General features: G+C 37.3%; 1 protein-coding gene across 4 annotated transcripts in view; it reads left to right on the top strand.

Annotated features, from left to right (window-relative positions):
* The window catches only part of LOC109087479, a 131,121-nt gene that overhangs the window by 67,787 nt on the left and 40,696 nt on the right, over positions 1-22,638 (top strand). For 3 of the 4 annotated variants that reach the window (XM_042758167.1, XM_042758168.1, XM_042758170.1), the window contains exons 7-9: positions 2,163-2,229; positions 21,436-21,503; positions 21,765-21,913. In XM_042758167.1, coding sequence (XP_042614101.1) covers positions 2,163-2,229; positions 21,436-21,503; positions 21,765-21,913 — 284 coding nt within the window. The remainder of the gene's footprint in view (positions 1-2,162; positions 2,230-21,435; positions 21,504-21,764; positions 21,914-22,638) is intronic. The other variant, XM_042758169.1, reaches the window with a different exon arrangement.

Below are 22,638 nucleotides of genomic sequence, written 5' to 3'. Positions count from 1 at the left end.
TGGCCCCCACAAAAAGGTCTCTCACATCAGTGACCCGCCTAGCTTTTGGTTTTTGTCTCTTGGCTCTCTCTTTCTCATCACCTTCCCATCTTCCACCACACCTGGCAGGCCTTGACTACAGCCATGCCTTCACTTTCCATCTGGGAGAAAACTTTCACGACAACCACTGAGTCAGAGTAACATCTTTGAAGTTCATCACCCTTCAAAAATATGCTTTGTCTACATTGACAACATCATTATTTATTCTCCCTCTGTGGCCCAGCATTTCTGAGACCTTCAAACTGTCATCCACAGGCTGGAAACTGCTGGTTTGACTATCAGCTTGAAAAAGTGCAAGTCTTGTCTTTCAGAAATCACTTTTCTTGGTCATGTGGTGAGCATCACAACTAATCCAAGCAAAGTTGAGGCCATTCACGCCTTTCCTGCCCCCAGCAATTTGAAGGAAGTTCTGTGATTCCTGGGATTAGCCGGCTGGTACCACTGGTTTGTGTCAAACTTTTCTAAAATTGCTAGCCCCTCAATTCACTGAAGAAAAAGGGACAGGTGTTTTAATGGACGATGCTGTCAAAAAGCGTTTGACCAGTTAAAAGCATGTCTTACCTCACCCCCATTCTCGGCCACTATCAACTACACGGCAACAGAAAATAGTGTCTGTTAGTCTTATGGGCCTTGGAAAAGGCCTTGGGCACAAACTTCATGGTTGTCACAGACCATTCTGCTCTGCATAGGGTTATGGGATCCACCAAAACCATTAAAACCCAAGAAGTCATGACATAGAAATCAATTTGTGTTCTCGCACTGTCGCTCTGTGTGTGCAGACTTTGGGGATGTGTACAGAGAGCTGGCCAGAGGAGAACTGGCCCCCCGACTGAGCCTGGTTTCTCCCAAGGTTTTTTCTCCATTCTGTCACTGATGGAATTTTGGTTCCTTGCCGTTGTCGCCTCTGGCTTGCTTAGTTGGGGACACTTAATATCCAGCGATATTGTCGACTTGATTGCAGAGATACTATTTAAACTGAACTGAGCTGGATGATGACATCACTGAATTCAATGATGAACTGCCTTTTACTGAAAATTGAGTGTTTACTATTGTCATTTTGCATTATTGACACACTATTTTCCTATTTAATACTGTAAAGTGCTTTTACACAATCTGTATTGTTAAAAGCACTATGTAAATAAAGGTGACTTGACTTGTACACAGAAAAAGGCATACTGGTACGGAATGAGTTCTCTTACGTGGCATACTGCATTTAATTAGTTTAAAAATGGTTGAACTTTTAAAGTGAATGTTTAAACAAGACTTCAAAACACGTTCAAATAACAAACTTTCATGATGACACCATAGCAGCACTGGCCTGGTTGGTCCCCCACTGTTGAGTCCTGCCATGATATCAGCGTCAAAACTACACATATAAAAACTGTACTTCACTCTCAAACCAGTAAAGCATGTATTTAAAGGGTTAGTTCACCCAAAAATTAAAAAAATTATGTCATTAATTACTCACCCTCATGTCATTTCAAACACGTAAGACCTTCGTTCATCCTTGGGACACAAATTAAACGGTGTAGGAGAATGGTTATTATGCACAAACAGCGGGAAACTCTATATTCGTTCAATGTGTACTTCAAAAAATCTATTCCCATTTCAAGCTTGTGACATATAAACGAGCACATCAATGCAGTGTTTAGTGTTCATGGAACACTACACTACATTCAGATTCATCAATCTGTATGAATTCAATCCGATTGAAACAAAAGTTGTACATGTAAACATTATGTGTTCGTCACTTGACCCTCCCATGAGAGTAATGTAGGGTGTAACAAAATGACAGGGGAAGGTCTTGACAACCAGTACATGCGCTATCTTGTTTCCTAATTTAGCTTTCTAATAAATCTGGCATTACATACTACAAATATTGTTGGCTCTGTAAGGGATTGCTTTTCTTCCTCCCTTTGAATTCAGATTGAATAAAAGTGCCTGCTAAATGCATATATGTAAAAGTAAAACTCAATCACAAGTGGTCCCAGCATGTATCACTGCATGATAATACTAGGTGGAAACGGGCCAGAAATGAGAACTGTAATTATCAATAGAAAAGTTTAAATATTTGCATTCTACTCGAATCTCTAATCACTCTACTTTTTGTGTCTGTTTTACAGATTCACTCATCTGATGGGGTTCACATCAATAGGGAGTTGAACGTTCCTGTTTGCGGTAATTTCCCTGGTGATGGTTACCTTACATTTCTTTGGTAGACATTACTGAAAGATTTATGAAACATTCTCTGCAAACATCTCTGTGGGCAGATGACATCATATGTTACAGCAATACCAAAAGCCAGCTTTCCTTTTTCATTGAAGCACACAATCTCTATGAAACATTTTCAAATCGTGTTGGGATAACATATAAGGTTTTGCCCATTAAGCAAAAAATGGATACTTAGAAATCCATGTTATGTTATGTAACGTTAATGGTAATTTTCAATTTATAATATACAGTAAACTCCTGTTCAAAGCTTTGGGGTCAGTTAGATTAAATAATAATGATAATAATGATAATAATAATAATAATAATAATGCTATTAATCAGCACAAATGTATTAAATCGATCATTTGTTACATTAAAGACTTTTGCACCAATAAGGATTACATTAAGCAAAGTTTAGAGCTAATCAAGGATTTGTTGATCTAGGTTTTATTTTAAATTGAGTTGTGTTGCACTACTTAATTTTAAACACAGATTTACAAATCAGGGATTATAATTTAAACCTGGGATAAAAACCTCAATTCATGATTAATTTTCTCCACCATAATGGATTTGCCATTTTAATTAAACAGCAACTGGACCGGAGCAAATTTTGTGCACACTGTGGCAGTTTGTTAAACCAGCTCATTCTCCCTAATGGAAAGCATATTTACACTGTATTTATCATTCCCTAACCCCTATATAGTGCACTTTGTGCTGTTCACCATCCAGAAAATACTAATTCTGTGAACAAGTGACTGATTTCAGCCACAGCTTCAGCAACTATTTATAGTGCAGGGAGTGGGACACTTCATATTCTAGTGATTTTTTGAATCCCAACTAATTTCCAGCAGATTCTAGAGAGCATTTTGTTGTCATCAAAAATGTTGATCACTGATCTATAATAGAGAACTGGATTGCTCATTGTCATGAAAGTGAAGCCACCGTGCCGCCATATTGGTATTCCCTAGTACAGTGGCCCTTTCTTAATACCAAGTACACAAAGTTTGTATGCAAGTCCATTAATCCTGCAAATAGAACAGCAGGATACTTAATAACGTCACTTAGCTCGCCTTGGCTACTCTGGTTATCCTCACTATATATATATATTTACAATAAGACGAAATATGATATCAAACACCACTGCCTCATTTCTTTTAATTTAACAAATTAATAGCCACAAAAATGTAGTTCAGGGAATGCGGACATACTTTGATTATCTTCACTTACTTTATGTATACTTAAAACAAAATTAAATATAAAACAACCAAATATATAATATGAACACACACACACAAATACATAAAACATTACTATGTGGTTCAGGCAGTATGTGCATACTCTGATTATCTTCAATGTATGTATAAATGTATTACCTAAAACACTACACTGACTCTTTTTTTTTTTAAATGTCAGTTTTAATGAACAATAATAGGCATTAAACATGTATAAGTATGAAAAATAAGAGGCATACATGAGCACTGAGTGCCCGGTGATCATCTGGAGCTCACATCTCTGAAATCAGCATAGCAAATTTTCTATTATAAGTAAACTGTAGAGTTTTAAACAATTACTTTCTCACCCAAAGAACTCTTAAAAATACATTTTATGACACAATAACAATAATATTTTGAAAATTATGCAAGTTTTCTTTTCCGGAGAAAAAGGTGCTGAGCAAAAACACATCCGGGGATTTGAACTGTATTTGGCTAGATGTTAACTTTGAATTACACTGTAAAATGTAATAAGTTGACTTTACTTAGAAAAAGTGAGGAAACCGATTGCCTTAAAATTTCTAAGTAGTGTGTTAATTTTAAGTTTGCATAACTTACAACAGTTTGTACAGAAAACTTGTTACTAAAGTATACTTAAGTACTGTTGACTTAAAATAATTAGTTGTTAACTTATTAGTGTTCACATTACTTGGAAAATATTAGGAAACCAATTGCCTTAAAATTAGCAAGTAAGCTGAACTAAAAACATTAAGTAAAGACAAAAATCAACAGCCAAACTGTTGTAAAACTTTTTTTATTGTCTACAGTGTACCAAACAATGTAATTCAAGCACCGCTAAATTCTAAATTCTGTTTTTTTTTTTCTTTTTGTTCTTCACATAGGATTAATACTTTTTATATAAAAGAAACTCTATCAAGGATCTGAACTGTTTGAATCTTTGAGCTGAAACTAACAATCATCATCAGTTTATTGGAATATTTAATTGTGGCAATGAAAAAAAAAAAAAAGTTTCACAATATAACATTGTTCTAAGAGTAGAAAAACATTTTCGACCAAAGTTCAACAATTTATAAGTTAAAATAAAATAATTTTAAAATGTCTGTGCAAACACAAGCTTAAAGGGATATTTCACCCAAAACTGAAAATTTACTTCTCCCTTGTGTCCTTCCAAACCCACAAGATTAGTCTTTGTCTTTCAAAGACTACTTTTAAGGAAACCTTAGAGACTTCTGTTCCTTCACTGAAAGTCCAGGTAACCAAAAAATTTCAATTTCTTCAGATTTTAATTGAGTGGTGAAAATGATTTGTTTAAATACACTTTAATGACCTTTTTAATATTTTAAGTTTTGGTTACCTGGACTGTCAACAAAAGGAGAGAAACCTCTCAGATTTCATTAAAAATTACTTGATTTGTGTTTCAAAGACCAAAAAGTCAAACCAAACCAAAGTCTTATGGGCTTGGAATGACATGAGGGTGAGCAAAATGACAGAATTAACATTTCTGGTTGAAGCTGAAGAATGAAATCAAAGTTGTACTTGAGCTGTTAAAACCATCCAAATGGAGATTCCTGGCTGTCTTCTGCCAACACAGTCAGAATCCAATGGAAGTCTGGGGTATGTCACATTCACAGTCCTGAAAAAACAACAGCAAGATTACAATTCATGTTATATTTCAAATAATCTCACAATTGTACATGTAACTTAAAAGAATTGGGACCATTATCTTATGCTCTATGTACAACTAACAGAGACAAACAATGGTCATTAAGTATTGTGTAGAAATTAGACAAAATGAATAGTACAATTATGGCAGAACATGCATATAACAAAATGTACAAGGGCTTAAGTTAAAAAAATTAAATAAATTCAGAGGTTGCTAATCTGGTGCAAGATAAGAGTTGAATGAAGTGTAATTGATAGCCTTTATGTGATGTGTGTGGGATTTTTGAATGAAACAGAAAAAGGTACTTGCCATCATTGTTTTGAAAAACATCAGAGGTTTCTTCTCTGAGAGGAAGGCCATTAAGAACTGCTGTGCTCTGGAAAGAAAAGTTCAAACAGAATGAAATGTCAAATTATTCAGAATAAATGTATTTTAAAAATGCAATGACAGTGCTCTGAAAATTTTTAAAACAGAAAATGAAATATCAAAGTAATATATATATTAGTTAATATGACAATAAACAGTTTAGTTTAAGAAGCATTGAAGCTTAACACATTTAACTTGCGCAATAATTTCATAATGCTTCAAAAGGAGAGCTCTCTTTTCGCCAAATAAATAAATAAATAAAAAATCCTACACTTACATTTCCATTGCATGACTCATTTCACAATAAGCTCTGCAAATAAAGAAAACAATATTAACATACAGAATATACATCTTTTTATTTCCAAATCATTATGGAGAGTTCAAACATTTAATCTTAAATTATCTAAAAGTTAATATATAGGTTATAACAGTGCCTGTACAACACATTCAAAATAACATTACAACATATATCAGTAAATTCTCCCTCATTAATGAGAAAAAAGAGGGGTAGGGAGCAGGTTTAAAGCAAATATTTTGAAAATACGAACACTTCCATGAATCTGAAAATTTAGGTCAGAACAGCTTTACAAACGATTTAAAAATTAGTTTTGCTCTTATTTTATGAACGAATCCCCATAAATACAGGTGCTGGTCATATAATTAGAATATCATCAAAAAGTTGATTTATTTCACTAATTCCATTCAAAAAGTGAAACTTGTACACAGACTGATATATTTCAAATGTTTATTTCTTTTCATTTTCATGATTATAACTGACAACTAAGGAAAATCCCAAATTCAGTATCTCAGAAAATTAGAATATTGTGAAAAGGTTCAATATTGAAGACACCTGGTGCCACACTCTAATCAGCTAATTAACTCAAAATACCTGCAAAGGCCTTTAAATCAGTGGTTCTCAACTCCAGGCCTCGGGACCCACTGCTCTGCACATTTTGAATGTTTCTGAATCTGACACACTCAGTTCAGTTCACGGATCTCTCTCCTAATGAGCTGATGATCTGAATCAGGTGCGATAAATAAGGGAGACAAACAAAATGTGCAGAGCAGTGGGTCCCGAGGACTGGAGTTGAGAACCACTGCTTTAAATGGTCTCTCAGTCTAGGAAAAGATGTGGTAGAAAAAAGTGTACAAGCAATAGGGATAACCGCACCCTGGAGAGGATTGTGAAACAAAACCCACTCAAAAATGTGGGGGAGATTCACAAAGAGTGGACTGCAGCTGGAGTCAGTGTTTCAAGAACCACTACGCACAGACGTATGCAAGACATGGGTTTCATCTGTTGCATTCCTTGTGTCAAGCTACTCTTGAACAACAGACAGCGTCAGAAGCGTCTTGCCTGGGCTAAAGACAAAAAGGATTGGACTTCTGCTGAGTGGTCCAAAGTTATGTTCTCTAATTTTGCATTTTCTTTGGAAATCAGGGTCCCAGAGTCTGGAGGAAGAGAGGAGAGGCACACAATCCACGTTCCTTGAGGTCCAGTGTAAAGTTTCCACAGTCAGTGATGGTTTGGGGTGCTGAGGTCCAAGGTCAACACAGCCGCATACCAGGAAGTTTTAGAGCACTTCATGCTTCCTGCTGCTGACCAACTTTATGGAGATGCAGATTTCATTTTCCAACAGGACTTGGCACCTGCACACAGTGCCAAAGCTACCAGTACCTGGTTTAAGGACCATGGTATCCCTGTTCTTAATTGGCCAGCAAACTCGCCTCACCAGAAAATCTATGGGGTATTGTGAAGAGGAAGATGCGATATGTCAGACCCAAGAATGCAGAAGAGCTGAAGGCCACTATCAGAGCAACCTGGGCTCTCATAACACCTGAGCAATGCCACAGACTGATTGACTCCATGCCACGCCGCATTGCTGCAGTAATTCAGGCAAAAGGAGCCCCAACTAAGTACTGAGTGCTGTACATGCTCATACTTTTCAGTTGGCCAAGATTTCTAAAAATCCTTTCTTTGTATTGGTCTTAAGTAATATTCTAATTTTCTGAGATACTGAATTTGGGATTTTCCTTAGTTGTCAGTTATAATCATCAAAATTAAAAGAAATAAAGATTTGAAATATATCAGTCTGTGTGTAATGAATGAATATAATATACAAGTTTCACTTTTTGAATGGAATTAGTGAAATAAATCAACTTTTTGATGATATTCTAATTATATGACCACCACCTGTAGAAATAAAACATAAAAATGTTCATTGATTTAAAAACTTGCCATCAAAGATCAGTGATGCCAGACTGTTGATTTTGATTAGCACAATCCAAGACAATCCTACAGTTGGATTAAAATAACATCACATCCAGTGTAGCTGTGCATCGCTTCCATGTTTAATCTAATTATTATATGATCGATTTATGTATAATAATTGGGCAATTAAAAATTGGGCATACATGAGCTGACTCACCTTTCCATGTGCTTCTCCCATCAGAATTAGGTTGCAGTTTGACTCCACCTATTGGTGGAACGGCGCATGACCACTCAAAAAGGTTACAAATACTCATTATTTTAAAGGAGTCATATGATGCTGCTAAAAATAACATTATGTTGTGTATTTGGTGTAATGAAATGTGTTAATGCGTTTTAAGGTAAAAAAAATCAACATACTGTACATTATTGTTTCTCCTCTATGCCCCGCCTTCTGAAACGCGTCGATTTTCACAAGGCTCATCGCTCTGAAAAGTGAGGTGTGCTCTGATTGGCCAGCTATCCAGCGCATTGTGATTGGCCGAATGCCTCAAGAGTTAGATGGAAATGTTACGCGTCTTAAAATATTGTGAAGCCTTTCCGGCCGGAGTGACGAGAATGCTGCGGCAGGCGGATTGGTCTTGCAGCAACCACATGTGACGACCCCGGGCAGGATGCCGGTTCGTCCACGGTGAAAGCCGATTCTGCGATCCACAGTGCAAAGTTGATGTATTTCCTCAGTGACCACTACGGATCAGCTCCAGGCGTGACAAAATGGATATCGTCCTCTTTTGGAAGGCCAAACAAAGTAGTTTCGTTTTCACATTGAAACACACAGCGTCTATACGACATGGCGGCAGTGGCAACAACAATACTACAACGAGAATAAAAGGTACGCTGTCTTTCTTTGTGTGAACATCTTATGTGACATTTTTGAGTTATTATCTGGTAGTTGTTGTGAATATGTTGGGAGTTTTTGATCGTTGGTATGTGGGGGTGTTTTGGACGTAGTGTCCGTGACGTCACCAATAGACTCCTCAATAGTGGTTTTGAAGCTCAAAGTGTGCAGAGCGGGCCGTCGCCATCTTGGCAGCGCGTCAGCCGCGCGACTCTCCCGGAAAATCGAAAATGGGCAAAAAGGCGGGAGCTGGTTGCTGAAGCCACGCCCACCTAGCGCGACGGCATTGTCAGCAGCGGCAATCCACCTGTCACTCAAGTGGCCACGCCCTTAATTATGCAGAACTTTAAGGCTTAATATAATTTAAACGGATGAGTTATAAAAAAATTCTCCCCCCTCACAGTTGTCATAAAGGGCAAAATTAGCAATATAGACCAAAATCATTTTTTGAACCAGGCTGTAAACATGTTTTTTTTCTGCTGTAAAGTTGGGCATTTTAACATGGGGAGTCTATGGGACTGACTCCCTTTTGCAGCCAGCCTCAAGCGGCCAATCGATGAATTGCAGTTTTAGTCACTTCCTTATTGGTTTCACGAGAGAGAGCGGGAGGTTGCCGCTCGGTTAGAACGAGCCGTTTCAGGGGGGCCTGGACGAGTCTCAAATTTTATAAAGAATATCTCTCTGGATTTCAGACTTTAGTCTTTGCAACTTCACAGATCTTCTTTATTCACCAAGAGCTTGTAACACTCCAAAGAGAAAGGAAAATTTGAAATCGCATCATATGACCCCTTTAAGTACAGCTTACTTGAATCCATTTAGTTTAATAACTTTCTGTGCTAAAATGTTGAGACTATTTGGTTAAACCTAGTAAGGTCCACAAACTTATTCAAAACAAGTTCATTTAACTTAATTTTATTAGTAAGATCATCAGTTACATTTTACAGTGATCCTTGGGCAATGAGTTATGACGTTTCACAAGTCCACAAGAATGCAAGTACAGACAAGAACACATTGAAAAACGGCTAGTGTTTCCCAAACACTGATAGGTTGTTAGGTGTGGTGTGAAAAATTATTATTATTATTAATTATTAATGATTATTATCTTATTATATTTCGTTATTATCATTATTTTAAATCAGTGCTATTGGTCATCTTTATGTCTGTTTGTGGGTATTCTTTACTCAAGAAACACTGTCTATAAAGGCTAATGTTTTTTGTGTGTTTTAAGAGTAGAGAAGAGTCTTAGCATTTGCCATACAGGTGTAGCTAATCTACTGTTTTATATATCCTATGCATTGCGCTTCATGTTTTATATCACAAGATTTTAGCCAATTGTATTTAAAAACAAAAAAACTGAGTGCCCATATAGCTACAATAAACGTTATAAACTGTAAGTTGATGAAAATGTAATGATGCCTCAGATGCAGCCGTTAATGATGGACAAAACACATATTTCCATTATTTGCTGATCAAAAACCGTTATTTAGTTTTATACTGACACATGCAAGTGTCTAGTCATATAAAGCCACAATACCAACTCTGACAATGCTATTTTATTATAAAAAAAAAAAAAAAATAAAAAAAAAAAAAAAAAAAATATATATATATATAGATGGATGATATATATATATATAGATATATAGATATATACTGTATATGTATGAGTCCATGCTGCGCTGCTTTAGAGAAGAGGAATGCCATATATGAATCGCGATTCTGTTTTCTAATGATTCTAATGGATTTACAGGTTTCAAAATCAATGTTCTAAACCAGAGTCTCTTAATACTGTTCCACACGTCCCCCTGCTCTGCATCTCTCTCTCTCTCTCTCTCTCTCTCATATTCAAATCAGCTCCAGCAATGAACACTTATTTTCACATAGCTATGAGAAGTGTTAAACATGGACACACGTGCAGTTGCCATACTGTATAGCTTTAATCAGGATAAAACCGTATATTAAAGGCTGACCATTTACAAATAATATTTACAAATAACATCGTATCTAAACGTATGAGACAACAACAAACAAAAAACATAGGCCTACCATTAAAAGCCATGCTTGGACAGGTTCTGCACGATCCTCTTCAATAATATCCTCTGCTTCTCAATTGGGCTCAAATTGATAAGCGATATTAACGACGCCGTTGTTTACAATACAACTGGAGCACATGCTGCTGAGGTGAGGGGCAGACACTGGACTAGCTAACCAATCATAGCCCATTGCCTATTTCTGAGGAAAAGGGACAGAGCAGTGTGGAATAAAGGTAAATTATGTGAAAAATAATGTGTTTTTTAAAAAATTAAGCATTAAAACGTTAGACTGCACCCCATAAACACAATCAAGCCTAGAAAAAAACACTGAACCACCCCTTTAATAATCGTGAATTTCCCCTGCGTATCAAAAAGTGATGTTCATATACATTACAGTAGAGTAGCGTACATCAGATTAACATGATAAACATCGGAAGCTCAACATATGTATTTCAAATGACAAAGTGCTTATTCTGAAATCTGAATAAATATTTATGCTTTTTCTCTATGCACATATACCTTAATTCGCCTTTTACAGTTATTTACGGTTTAATTTTGTTAATAGTGTTTTTATTCATACAGTAGGCTAACTGTAAATGTTTCATTAATAGCATTCATTTTGCAGTTAATGATTCAATAGTTGATTAAATTAATAATTCAACATTTTACTCCTTTGGAAATGGTAATGCTAGTAAAACGCCATAGAATTTGTGCAATCTTTCAGAGTTTGAAATAGATGTTGCTCAGTCAGCACACAAATGATCTATATATGACTGGATCCCTCATTGCATTTTAAACTGCCAACAGGCAGTGAAGCCACCGGAAGTGTTCGATCCGCCATCTTACTATTCCCTACCGGCAGAGAGCACCATCGAGTCACAGGCAAACCGGTGACCTTAAATCACCCAATTTGAAGCAAATCAGTCAAACGGGATTAGTTTATTCGTTTTTGTTTTGTGTATGTAAATTCATTTTTACTTCAGATGTTATACAATAACTATAGGCAATAACTATAGGCCCATTTCTAAATTATCTTTCATCTCAAAAGTTTTGAAAAAAGTTGTATATTCTCAGATCTTATCGTACTTAAGTACTTTTAATATCTTTGACACATTTCAGTCTGGGTTAGGAGAATTTCATTCTACTGAATCTGCCCTCTTGAAGGTTACTAATTATATTTTACTTTCCCTTGACTCTGGTTCTTGCTGTATCTTAATCATGCTTGATTTAAGTGCAGGATTTGATACAATAGATCATGACACACTTCTTCAAAGACTTGATCGGGTAGCTGGTTTCCAGGGATCTGTGCTGAACTGGTTTGCTTCCTACCTTTGTTTCTCATCTATGGCTCAAATCTCCTATGGTGTTCTGCAGGGCTCTATTTTGGGTCCTCTCCTTTTCTACTTATATATGCTTCCACTCGGGTATGTTTTTCAGTACCTTAATTTATCATATCATTTTTTTGCTGACGACACTCAACTTTACTTTCCTGTTAAAAACAATAACTGTTCTATGTCTAATCTTTTTGCATGTCTTCAGCACATTAAATGCTGGATGGACTTGAATTTTTTACAGTTGAATAATGATAAAGCTGAAATTATTGTTTTTGGACCAACAACTGTGTCGTCTGGCATTGTCAAGCAGCTTGGCCCCCTGTCATCAAATGTATGCGACTGTGTTAGAAACCTTGGCATTATCTTTGATCCTACATTGTCTTTTGATAAGCAGATCAGTGCTGTTGTGGAAAGCAGTTTCTTTCAATTAAGATCAACTGCTAGAATCAAAAGGATGCTTTCCATGAAGGACCTTCAAACAGTATTTCATGCGTTTATAACTTCAAGAATGGATTACTGCAACTCACTTTATTTGGGTTTGCCTAAATCATCTCTGCACCGATTGCAATTGGTGCAAAATGTAGCTGTGAGATTATTGACTGGCACTAGAAAACGTGAGCAGATTACCCCAGTACTTACCTTTCTACACTGGCTCCCAGTCAAGTTTCCGTGTTGATTTTAAGATTTTGCTCTTTGTTTTTAAAGCTCTACATGGTTGTGCTCCCTAGTATATTTGTAATCTTCCCATTCCACCTCTAGATCTCTTCGGCCATCTAGCCAATTTCTCCTCTCAGTCCCTCGTTCACATTTTAAAACTAAAGGTAACCAGGCTTTTGATGTGGCAGCTCCTAGGCTCTGGAACAGTCTTCCCCTCCACATAAGATCTTCCCCTTCTATTTCTTTGTTTAAATCCTCTTTGAAAACCTATTTTTATTCTGTATGTTTTAATTTTGAGGGTTTGAAAATTTATTTGTCCCTTTGTCTTGATTGGGTATGTTTTTACTTTCTTTTATATTTCTTGTACAGCAGTTTGGTTGCAACTCCTGTTTTTATATCAAATTCAAGATGAGCTTTATTGTGCTTCCGCTACATGTGTGGACATACAGTGGAATGAAATGTCGGACCACGGTGCTACATAAACATAATATAAACATACAACACTAGACGTAAGAACAATTTTTAGACCTACATAGCTAACTATCTGAAGCGATAATCTAACTATACATATGCTATAAATAATTGACTATACATACACATAACCTAAGACAGACTATACAAGTACTTTAAATAATGACTGGTCATGATATTGTGCAAAAGAGGTATTTAAGGCTAAGAAGCGAGTAATAAAATGATTTGTGGTGCATTCAAAAGTAAAATGTTTTTCTTTTTAAGTCTTTGTAACATGAAGCGTTTATAAGAAGGTGTCTAGTGCATATAGAGAGAAAAGAGTGTGTTTTTCTACAGGTGGTTTGTCCAGCCCACTCACCTGTGTGTAGCACACTCAGAATTGCACAATGTTTTCCTTGAAACATGGAGTTTTTATAAGAAAGTGTCTGGTGCATATAGAGAGGAAAGAGTGTGTTTTTCTACAGGTGGTTTGTCCAGCCCACTCACCAGTGTGTAGCACACTCAGAATTCCACAGTGTTCTTGAGGTTTTCAACATTTTTCATGTGGTGCATGTGGTGTGGTGGGGTGGGATGGGGAAGTGGGGGGGTCCTGGTTTCAGGAGCTACTGTTGTGGATGAGGTTTCAGAGGGGGGTCAGGTGATTGGAATTGAGGGCTCTCACAGTCTGGGGGAAAAAGCTGTTGAGCAGTCTTGCAGAGTGGGCCCTGATGCTCTGGTACCGTCTTCCTGATAGCAAGAGCTGGAAGAGACTGTGGGAGGGATGGGTGGGGTCCTTCACGATACTGGTAGCTTTACTGGAGTATCGTGCAAGAAAAATGTCCAGAATGGAGGGGAGAGGGGCACCAATGATCTTTGCAGCTGTGTTCACTGTCCGCTGGAGGGTCTTGTGGTCAGCAGCACTGCAGTTCCCGTACCAGACAGTGATGCAGCTGGTCAGCACGCTCTGAATGGTTCCCCTGTAGAATGTGGTGAGGATGGGTGAAGGGAGACTTGCTCTTTTAAGTCGGCGCAGGCAGTGGAGCCACTGTTGCACCTTCTTGGAGAGTGATGTAGTGTTGGTGGTCCATGTGAGGTCTTCTGTTATGTGCACCCCCAGGAATTTAGTGCTGCTGACTCTCTCTACAGTCAAGCTGTCGATGGTCAATGGGGGGTGGTCAACAGAGTTTCTTCAGAAGTCCATCACAACCTCTTTTGTCTTACTCACATTAAGGGACAGGTTGTTTGCACTACTCCATTCAACTAGTTGTGCCACTTCCTTTCTGTTGGGTGTATGGTTGCACGGTGCACCGATACTTCAAAAGTATCGCGATTCTCGGAAATAAAAAAACGTCACGATTCCTAAATTTATTAATATCGATACTTCAAAGAATGACCGCGTTCCAGATTTGCAAGAGACGTATTTCATGTTGGTGTGTGCAACGCACGCTTCCAGTGCCTCCCTATGGACGTCTGTGTTTTTTCCTCATGCACGCAGCAAAAAAGCTGCAGCTGTCATGTGACAAACACTACAGCGAGATGGCTGCATGTGTGAGCACAAGTGATACTGTGGCAGCCGGTCCACGACTGGTAGAAAAAGATGACGCTAGGAGTGAAATATGGTAGGGATGCACCGGTTGACCGGCCATAAATCGGAACCGGTTTTTGGTATTTCTTCGCCCGATTTTTCCGGAAATTCGCCTGCGTGCACAGACTACATTGTAATCATTCGCTATCATGTCATTTGTGTGGAAGTATTTCGAAGTCTGTGCGCAGGACACAGGCAGCCGTACAGCACTGGAAGTGCAGAGCTACATGTCTGAGGCACAGATAGCAGGAATAAGAGCCTGCGCACAAATAAGAGCCCCTTTCCTGCGCGAGCGTAGATAGTGAAGGGATGTTCAGCTCAACTTCTCGCGTGTTGGATGAGAAACGAAACGGACTAAACTGTGACAAAACTGAAATGTGTTTTTTTTTTTTTTGTAAAGTAGAACTTGCATACACGTTTGAAAAGCCAGAAGTAAACGTCAGTTCTGTTTAAGATGATTTTTTTTTTTACCTTAAAATTACATTGACTTAATTTGGTCAGTGTGGTCATGGTAGGTGGCTGCCTCTTTAACCCTCTGGGGCCTGAGGGTGTTTTGGGGGCTTAGAGAAGTTTTGACATGCCCTGATATTTGTGTTTTTTTCCAGTTGCTTATAAACACATAAATGCCTAAAGTCTAATAACACTGTAATCAGCAAAGTGACGTTCATTTACTTTTAATATAAGGTTAGTGAAAAACTAAGTTTTCTGAAGTCACTGAAATAAGGCAATAAAACACCTAGAGAACATTTGTTCACAAGACTTTTGAGAACAGATTTTGAAGCCTAGAGTTTTTGCTTCAAAATGTGAAAATCATCTTGACTACTCGCTCCCAGAAAACAATATATTGATTTAAATTGTTTAAGACACTTTTTGTGTAGGAAAGGTATATGCAAGAAGGCGTCAACTATCATGCATAATGCTGTGATTCACACCTGAGAAAACAAAGGCCCGCATAATGAGCTGCATAATGAGCCTTTCAGCCAGGTGTGTGACTGAAAGAAAAGAGTTACAAGAAAGACTTTGAGGGCAAAATTATTTTTTTAAACTACATTTTAATAATGTATTTATTGTGATGGTCACTGATACTAGTACTAATTTATAGAAAGAAGAACACAATTACCACATAGCACACATATTATCAGTGATATTTACAGCTTGCTTGATACATTTACACCTCAGAGGATCCCGGGTATAACACATTCAAAATACTTACACCAGAGTAGATATTTATGAACAGAAGCTTAGTTACATTTGTATGTAGGCGTGTTTGTTTTCTTTATTTTATAAATGCACAAAGTCTTATTGTTATTATGTGTGTATACAAATAAAATTAGACCCTTTACAGATTCGATTGATGTATTGCTCTTATCTGTACGATCAAAACTGAAAATGTAATTTAAGTTCTTTTTGGTGTTATCAGGAGAAGATGCCTCAAAACGCATATTAGCATTAGTCGGCCCCAGAGGGTTAAACATGTTCCAGTCTGTGTCCTGGAAGCAGTCCTGTAGTGCTGAGGTACCATCATCTGGCCATACTGTGATCTGCTTTTGGACCGGTTTGGCAAGTTTGAGAAGTGGTCTGTATGCTGGTATTAGCATAACAGAGATGTGGTCTGAGTACCCGAGATGGGGGCGGGGGTGCAGCTTTGTACGTATTTTTTTCTGTTGTGTAAGCCAAGTCCAACGTGTTGTTTTCTCTTGTTGCAAAGTTAACGTGTTGGTAGAACTTTGGCAAAACTGTCTTTAAGTTTACATGATTAAAGTCACCGGATACACATGAAGCACATCCTTGAGTTTGCAAAAGGGGATATAAACACAGCAACAATAGCAATGGCCGTGAACTCCCTCGGCAGATAGAAGAGTCGGCACTTCATAATTATAAACTCCACCAGCGATGAGCAGTATTTTGACACTAACACAGCATTGTTGCACCATTTGTTGTTAATATACACACACAAGCCGCCACCAGACAGTGCTGTATTTCTGTCTGATTGCCATTATAAGCCATTAGCCTAGCTCGTATGCCACCGCGCTTGCCGCATTTGCATCTCCGCTCACACCGCTTGCTGCACCTCCTTGTGCAGGTAGCAGCAGTAGGCGAGTCCGCGGTCTCAAGGTCTTGCTTCCACGGTAAACAAAGGCCTCTTAGCTTCTCAGTAGTCTCTGGTGATGAGTGATAGTTACATGCACTACCGATTTCCAGAAGACACTGGTGATCGTAGACATGTTGCAGTGCAGTTTTCTGTTTTTTCTGTTGTTTTCCTCTGGTTTTGAGGATGAGGAGACAAAACTAACTGACATTAAAACACTGTTTTTAGGACCTGGAGCAGCCGCTGCTATCTGATCGTGCCGCCATCTTGGATCGAAGAGGAAATGTGCTTTATACACAAATAAACAAAACTAAACATGTGTATGCAAAGCATAAATCTTTATTCAGATTTCAGAATGAGCACTTTGTCAGTTGTTATATATATTTTGAGGTCGTGTCCGTCTGATGTTTATCATGTTCATGATGTTTGCTACTGTTAATGAACTGTACTGTAAAGTAGGGAAAAATTCCGACATAAAATAACCGTTTACATGCCTAGGATGATTGCATTGTGAGAATGTACAGAGATACAAATTAAAAATGCAGACTTGTTAGGTTATGTTTTCTCATTAAATTTGTACGATTTCCTATTAATTCAATGGAATGCATCTCACTTTATCACTGCTGCCACTAAATTGCAAATATATTCTTTTCTTTGTCCGATACTGAGATACAACAAGATGAGTAAGCTTACGGGCAGCCGCAACCCTCATACTCTGCCTGCTCGGTGCACTTTAATTTTCATTTTTATTTGTAATAAATGCCTTTCTGACAAGACACTTTGTCCAATCAGCCATATATTGTGATTTGTAGGTGCACTTAATTTGATTTAAACCTCCTCACCTGTAAATTTAAAGTTAATCCCTAATTGAGATTTAGATCTGAGTTTAAAGTTATGGAGCAAAAGGATTAAAGTTAATCTGTCTTAAATATACTTTAAATCCAGGGTCAAAATGATGGTTTAATGTAAACCTTCTTATTTTTAAACAAGGTTTAATGTTTGGTGCAACAGAATTATTAGATAAACCATGATTTAATTTAGATTTAAGCTTAGTCCTTGTTGGTGCAAACCATCCTATTTCAAATAAATGCTTCTCACCTTGCTTACTTGGTGCTTAAAAGACACTAAATATTCAGTATTATTATTTTTGATTTGACTGAATTGACACTATCGGATGAGGACACAATGACGACTTCATTTACATTTTAAATCCTTCTGGGCCTCTGTCAGAAATGACAAAACTTTTTTTTTTTTGCTTCATCAGAATTGGATGACACTTAGTGACTTTTGTTGCACTAGCTATTTGAACACACACACACACAAATCATGGACATGGGATTCAGATATGTTAAAGGGTCAAAAAAAAGTCACACTTGGCTCCTTCCTGGTCAAAAATTACAGACAGGAAATGAATGGGAAATACAAAAAATACTTTTAGTCGTACAAACTACAAATGAAGGGGTGACACTCTAAAATATCAAGAGTGCAAAAATAGACACCCCACTCACTCACAAAATGAACTTGAGTGAACCAGTGAACATTGGGTGACTTCCAAGAATATGTCAGGGGTGGCACAAACAAGTTTGATGAATGGCCTATGAGGACACCTGTGTCTAGGGGAGGTTGAGAAAAAAAGTATTAGGAGAATGGTTCAAACAAGCAGGAGTCTACAATTAGAAAGTATACCAGGACGGGTAAGAATAAGTGTAGCAAAACTAGTGGAGTAAGACCAATCAGAGACCGAGCTACCAATTTTTGGTTTAAAAGACTGATAAGAATAAGGTACAAGTATGGATGTCGGGTCAGACAAAGACTCAGATGCAGTGACTGTTATCTCGGCTTTGTTACTTTGCCCAATAAAGTCTTATATTTTGACATCTGGTACTCCATTTACTTTTTTTTTTTTTTTTTTTTTTTTTTTTTTGAAAAATGGTCGACCAGAAGATGGCACAATCCAACATGCACAAAATGAGATCTCCCCAAAGCAACTTTATATACCAAACCACCCGAGTGCGCAAGCTTTTCAAAATTCAAATGAAATAAAGATATTAATGTCTGTTGTATAAAATAAAAGTAGCACAAAAGGAACGACAAAAAACTTTGAACCCGAACCAAAGCAGAGGGCACATTACTGAGAATATAGGTTCACCTAAAAAAAAAAAAGCAGCGTAAAACCTGTCCCCAAAAAAAGCCCAGTGTCAAGAGCTAGTAATCAAACCTTCTCTCCATTAGCCCCCCCCACCCCCCCAAAAAAAAACTAAAACAGGATTTCAAAGCTTATCAGTCACTAGACAAAATTGCAGGATAGAAGATCACAGCAGAAACTTAAGTGTCCATGTCCACCTTGTTATTCTCCTCTCCTGGGCAGTTAAGATGCTTCTTCTGTGGCAGTGAGCTAATAAAATCCTCTGCTTCTGAGAAGAGTCGAACATCATCTGCTCACCGTTGTGCTGTAGTTTAATTATCGCCGGATAGATGAGAAACGGCCATAGACCCAATGCTGTCATTCTCCCAAGGACTGGTTTGAGGCTCCTTCTCGTAGCAGACGTGGCTGGACTGAAGTCAGGAAAAAACAGCAGCATGACATTATCCTGCGTATATTTCACCGGGTATGCCTGCCGTACACCCTTCAGGATCACGATCTGTCTTGCCATCTCAGCACATGAAAGATAAGAGTGCGTAACCGCTCAGAGTTACTTTTTCTTCCATCATACACACGATGAGCCCGCTCAATCTCAATATCGAGTCCATTCAGTGCAGGAATCCATTTGGATTATCTCTGAGAAAGCTGGCTGGATTGGAGCATTCCACCCCCTCTGGCAACCCCAGCACTCGCACGTTATTTCTCCTGCTCCTATCCTCCATGTTCATCACTTAATCGGTAAGTTGTTCTAGCTGTTCTCAGGTTCGTGACTATTCGCCTGTCCTCACGTGCAGCTGCTTGAATGGAATCGAACCGGTCACGTGTCTGTTTCACCGCAATGGCTAGCTTTTCAACTTCTGCTTTTAGCTCTTTTACAGAACTGTTAGTCACAAGTATGTCTATATGTAGGCCACGCAATACTGAGGTCAGTACAGAGTCTATCACATCTTTAACTGTCGAGGCCACAACCGAATCCAAAGTACTTTGCTGCTCTTTGAGTGCTAGCTTGATACCATTAGCAATGGCGCCGTCGAGCTCTTCTTTAGTGATAGTGGAATCGTTGAATTTTTCTTTATTGGCAATTGCTCAATCACTCTTTTCAGATTTTCCTTGACTGTTGAAGTACTCATGGAGTAAATAGAAAGTGGTTCGAAATTTACTATCAAGATCGTAGAATATTTGACAAATTGAGCAGAACGAAGGACTGTGCATGCGTCCCTGTCGAAGGGTCACATGATCTCCATGGTACTCCATTTCCTGAACTTTTTTTTTTTTTACAACTTTACTGGCTTCACGACAAGGGTTGACGCTCTAAAATATCAAGAGTGCAAAATAGACACACCCCACAGACACACATATATGTACTGGTGTGGCTGTAACACAAAGCAAGTTTTTGCAAAGTTTTTGCATGTCAAATAAATAATTTAGCCACATTGTAGTAAAAAATGGACAGCAAGAAAGGGATTACACTCTAAAACATCAAGAGTACAAAACAGACACACCCACTCAAACATACACCCACATAACACAACACAGTATTGTACACACAGATGAACTGGTGTGGCTGTAACATTAACAAAATGAATACAGAAGACAAATAAGAGGTTGAAATCAGATCAGACCCAGACTGATTAAGCTCAGAAAAAGCATTCCTACTAATATTTGTTACATTTTTATTAAACTCTGATGATATGATGTTCTTTGTGTTCAGATGTGACTGTAGTATAATGAATGCAAAACCTTATACTGACAGGAATAAAAATAAAATAAAAATCTTATCCTTAACAAAACATATTCTTTGAGAATGTCTAAATATATATGCAAATCCAGAACTTAATGAAAATATGTATGTCAAAAACAACTAGAGAATTTTTAGCCTCTTTATATAGAGCAATATAGGAATCTAGCAGTTGCATAATTTTATTGCATATGTTTTTCTTTTTTTAACTCCGGGCAGATGGCATTAATCTGCCTTCAAAAATTTGATTTTAAAGGTCTGGTCTTTATTTTAACATGGAATACTCCTTTGATTGAAAAACAATAAACAAACAAACAAAAAAAATATTAGAAATAAAACTATTATTTTCAATGGGGAAAATTATAATTATTGCATAACTATTACTTAGTATCATAAAAAAAATAATATATATTGAACAAAAACTTATTACATTGATTTTACTGAAAATACAAGAAGTTGCATATCAAGGCTTCAGTCACATTTGACCGCAAAGGAGCCAAGTGTGACCCCTAAATGAAGAGGGCCAGAGGGATAAGATATATTAAAACAGAAAAAAAGTTATTTTACATACAAAATATTTCAAAATATTACTGTTTTTGCTATATTTTGATAAAATAAATGTAGCCCAGCTGAGCATAAAATATTTCTTGTTTGTAATGAAGAAAGAAGTTTTTTTGTTTTTGAAATGTGGCATCAGATTATTGGACTGTATATTTGTAAAATTATTCATTATTAATTTATCCTCATATGCTTAAATGGAATGGACACCATAATTTTGTGTTTTTCTTTAGTGGAAACAGAGAAATTTGAATTCTGTCAGAGGGGAGTTGATTCAGAAGAATCTGAGCATCAGGAAAAGGTTGGCCACACACCACTCTTTACTTTTAGAGTATTACAACAGTGTTCCCCTCCTGAGACAAAGTAATAAAAAAATGTAATGTTGACCTTTAAAATTAAAGGCACATGTCAGTCAGTTTGAGGTTAATGCTTCTTGTAACATATTTATGTAGTACATTTTATCCATAAAAGCTGTCTTCTAATTTATTATTGCTAATTTGTCATTGTTCATTCTTGCAAGTGCCACATTCATTGATGTGTTCTCTGTCTTCGCTGGGCTCAGGTGGACTTCACAGTTCCAAGGCAGATTCTGTCCTGTACCCAGCCAGATGGATACAGAGAGGTAGAGGAAAAAGAAGCGAGAGAAGAAGAGCAAACTAACAGATCACCAGGAATTCATGTTATCCATAGAGACGGGAGACAAGGTGCTGGGTAAGCAATGCTCTCACATAGAATAAATGGGCGAGTGGGAAAAACATAAAACACACACATAAACAGTTAAAATAGATTTAATTACAGTGTAATTCATGAGTTGACTTTACTTGTGAATGTGTGTGTTTGTTCCTTCAGGAACATTTTTATATACAATGATAGGACTTTAAACAGATCTTACACAAAGCACTATCTATATTTGGATACACTGGCATGTTAAAGAGCATACAAAACTTAATGTCAAACTGACAGGGTCCCCGCGGATCCTTGAAAATCTTAAAAAGTATAGTTTTTACTCATGAGAGTTCTTAAATTTTAGATGACACTTTGACTTAGACACATCTAAATCAGAGATATTCACAACTCCTTAAGTTGGAGTCCGAGTCAAGTCTGAAGTCTTTGTCGCTGGAGTCTGAGTCAAGTCTCGAGTCTTTGGTCACGAGTCAGAGTCGAGTCTCAAGTAAATTAAATGGCTTGCTAATAAAATCACATTCTGAATCCTCATTTGTTGAAATCTTCCTACAAAACTTTTTTATAGGCTATAGACAAAATATCTTTTTTTTTTTTTAAAAAAAGAGGTGTTAAAATGTAAGGTTAATGTACATCCAGCCTGTTACTTATGTTTTAATCCAATGTTTGTAAATGTTTTTCTGTAATCAAATTCTAAAATAAGAGTCATATCTACCATGACACATAAGAAAATATGTAACACAGATATTACAAAA

Source organism: Cyprinus carpio, chromosome A6 (assembly GCF_018340385.1).
Source record: "Cyprinus carpio isolate SPL01 chromosome A6, ASM1834038v1, whole genome shotgun sequence".
Taxonomy (NCBI): Eukaryota; Metazoa; Chordata; class Actinopteri; order Cypriniformes; family Cyprinidae; genus Cyprinus; species Cyprinus carpio.
This window is presented reverse-complemented; position numbering and strand designations above follow the sequence as displayed.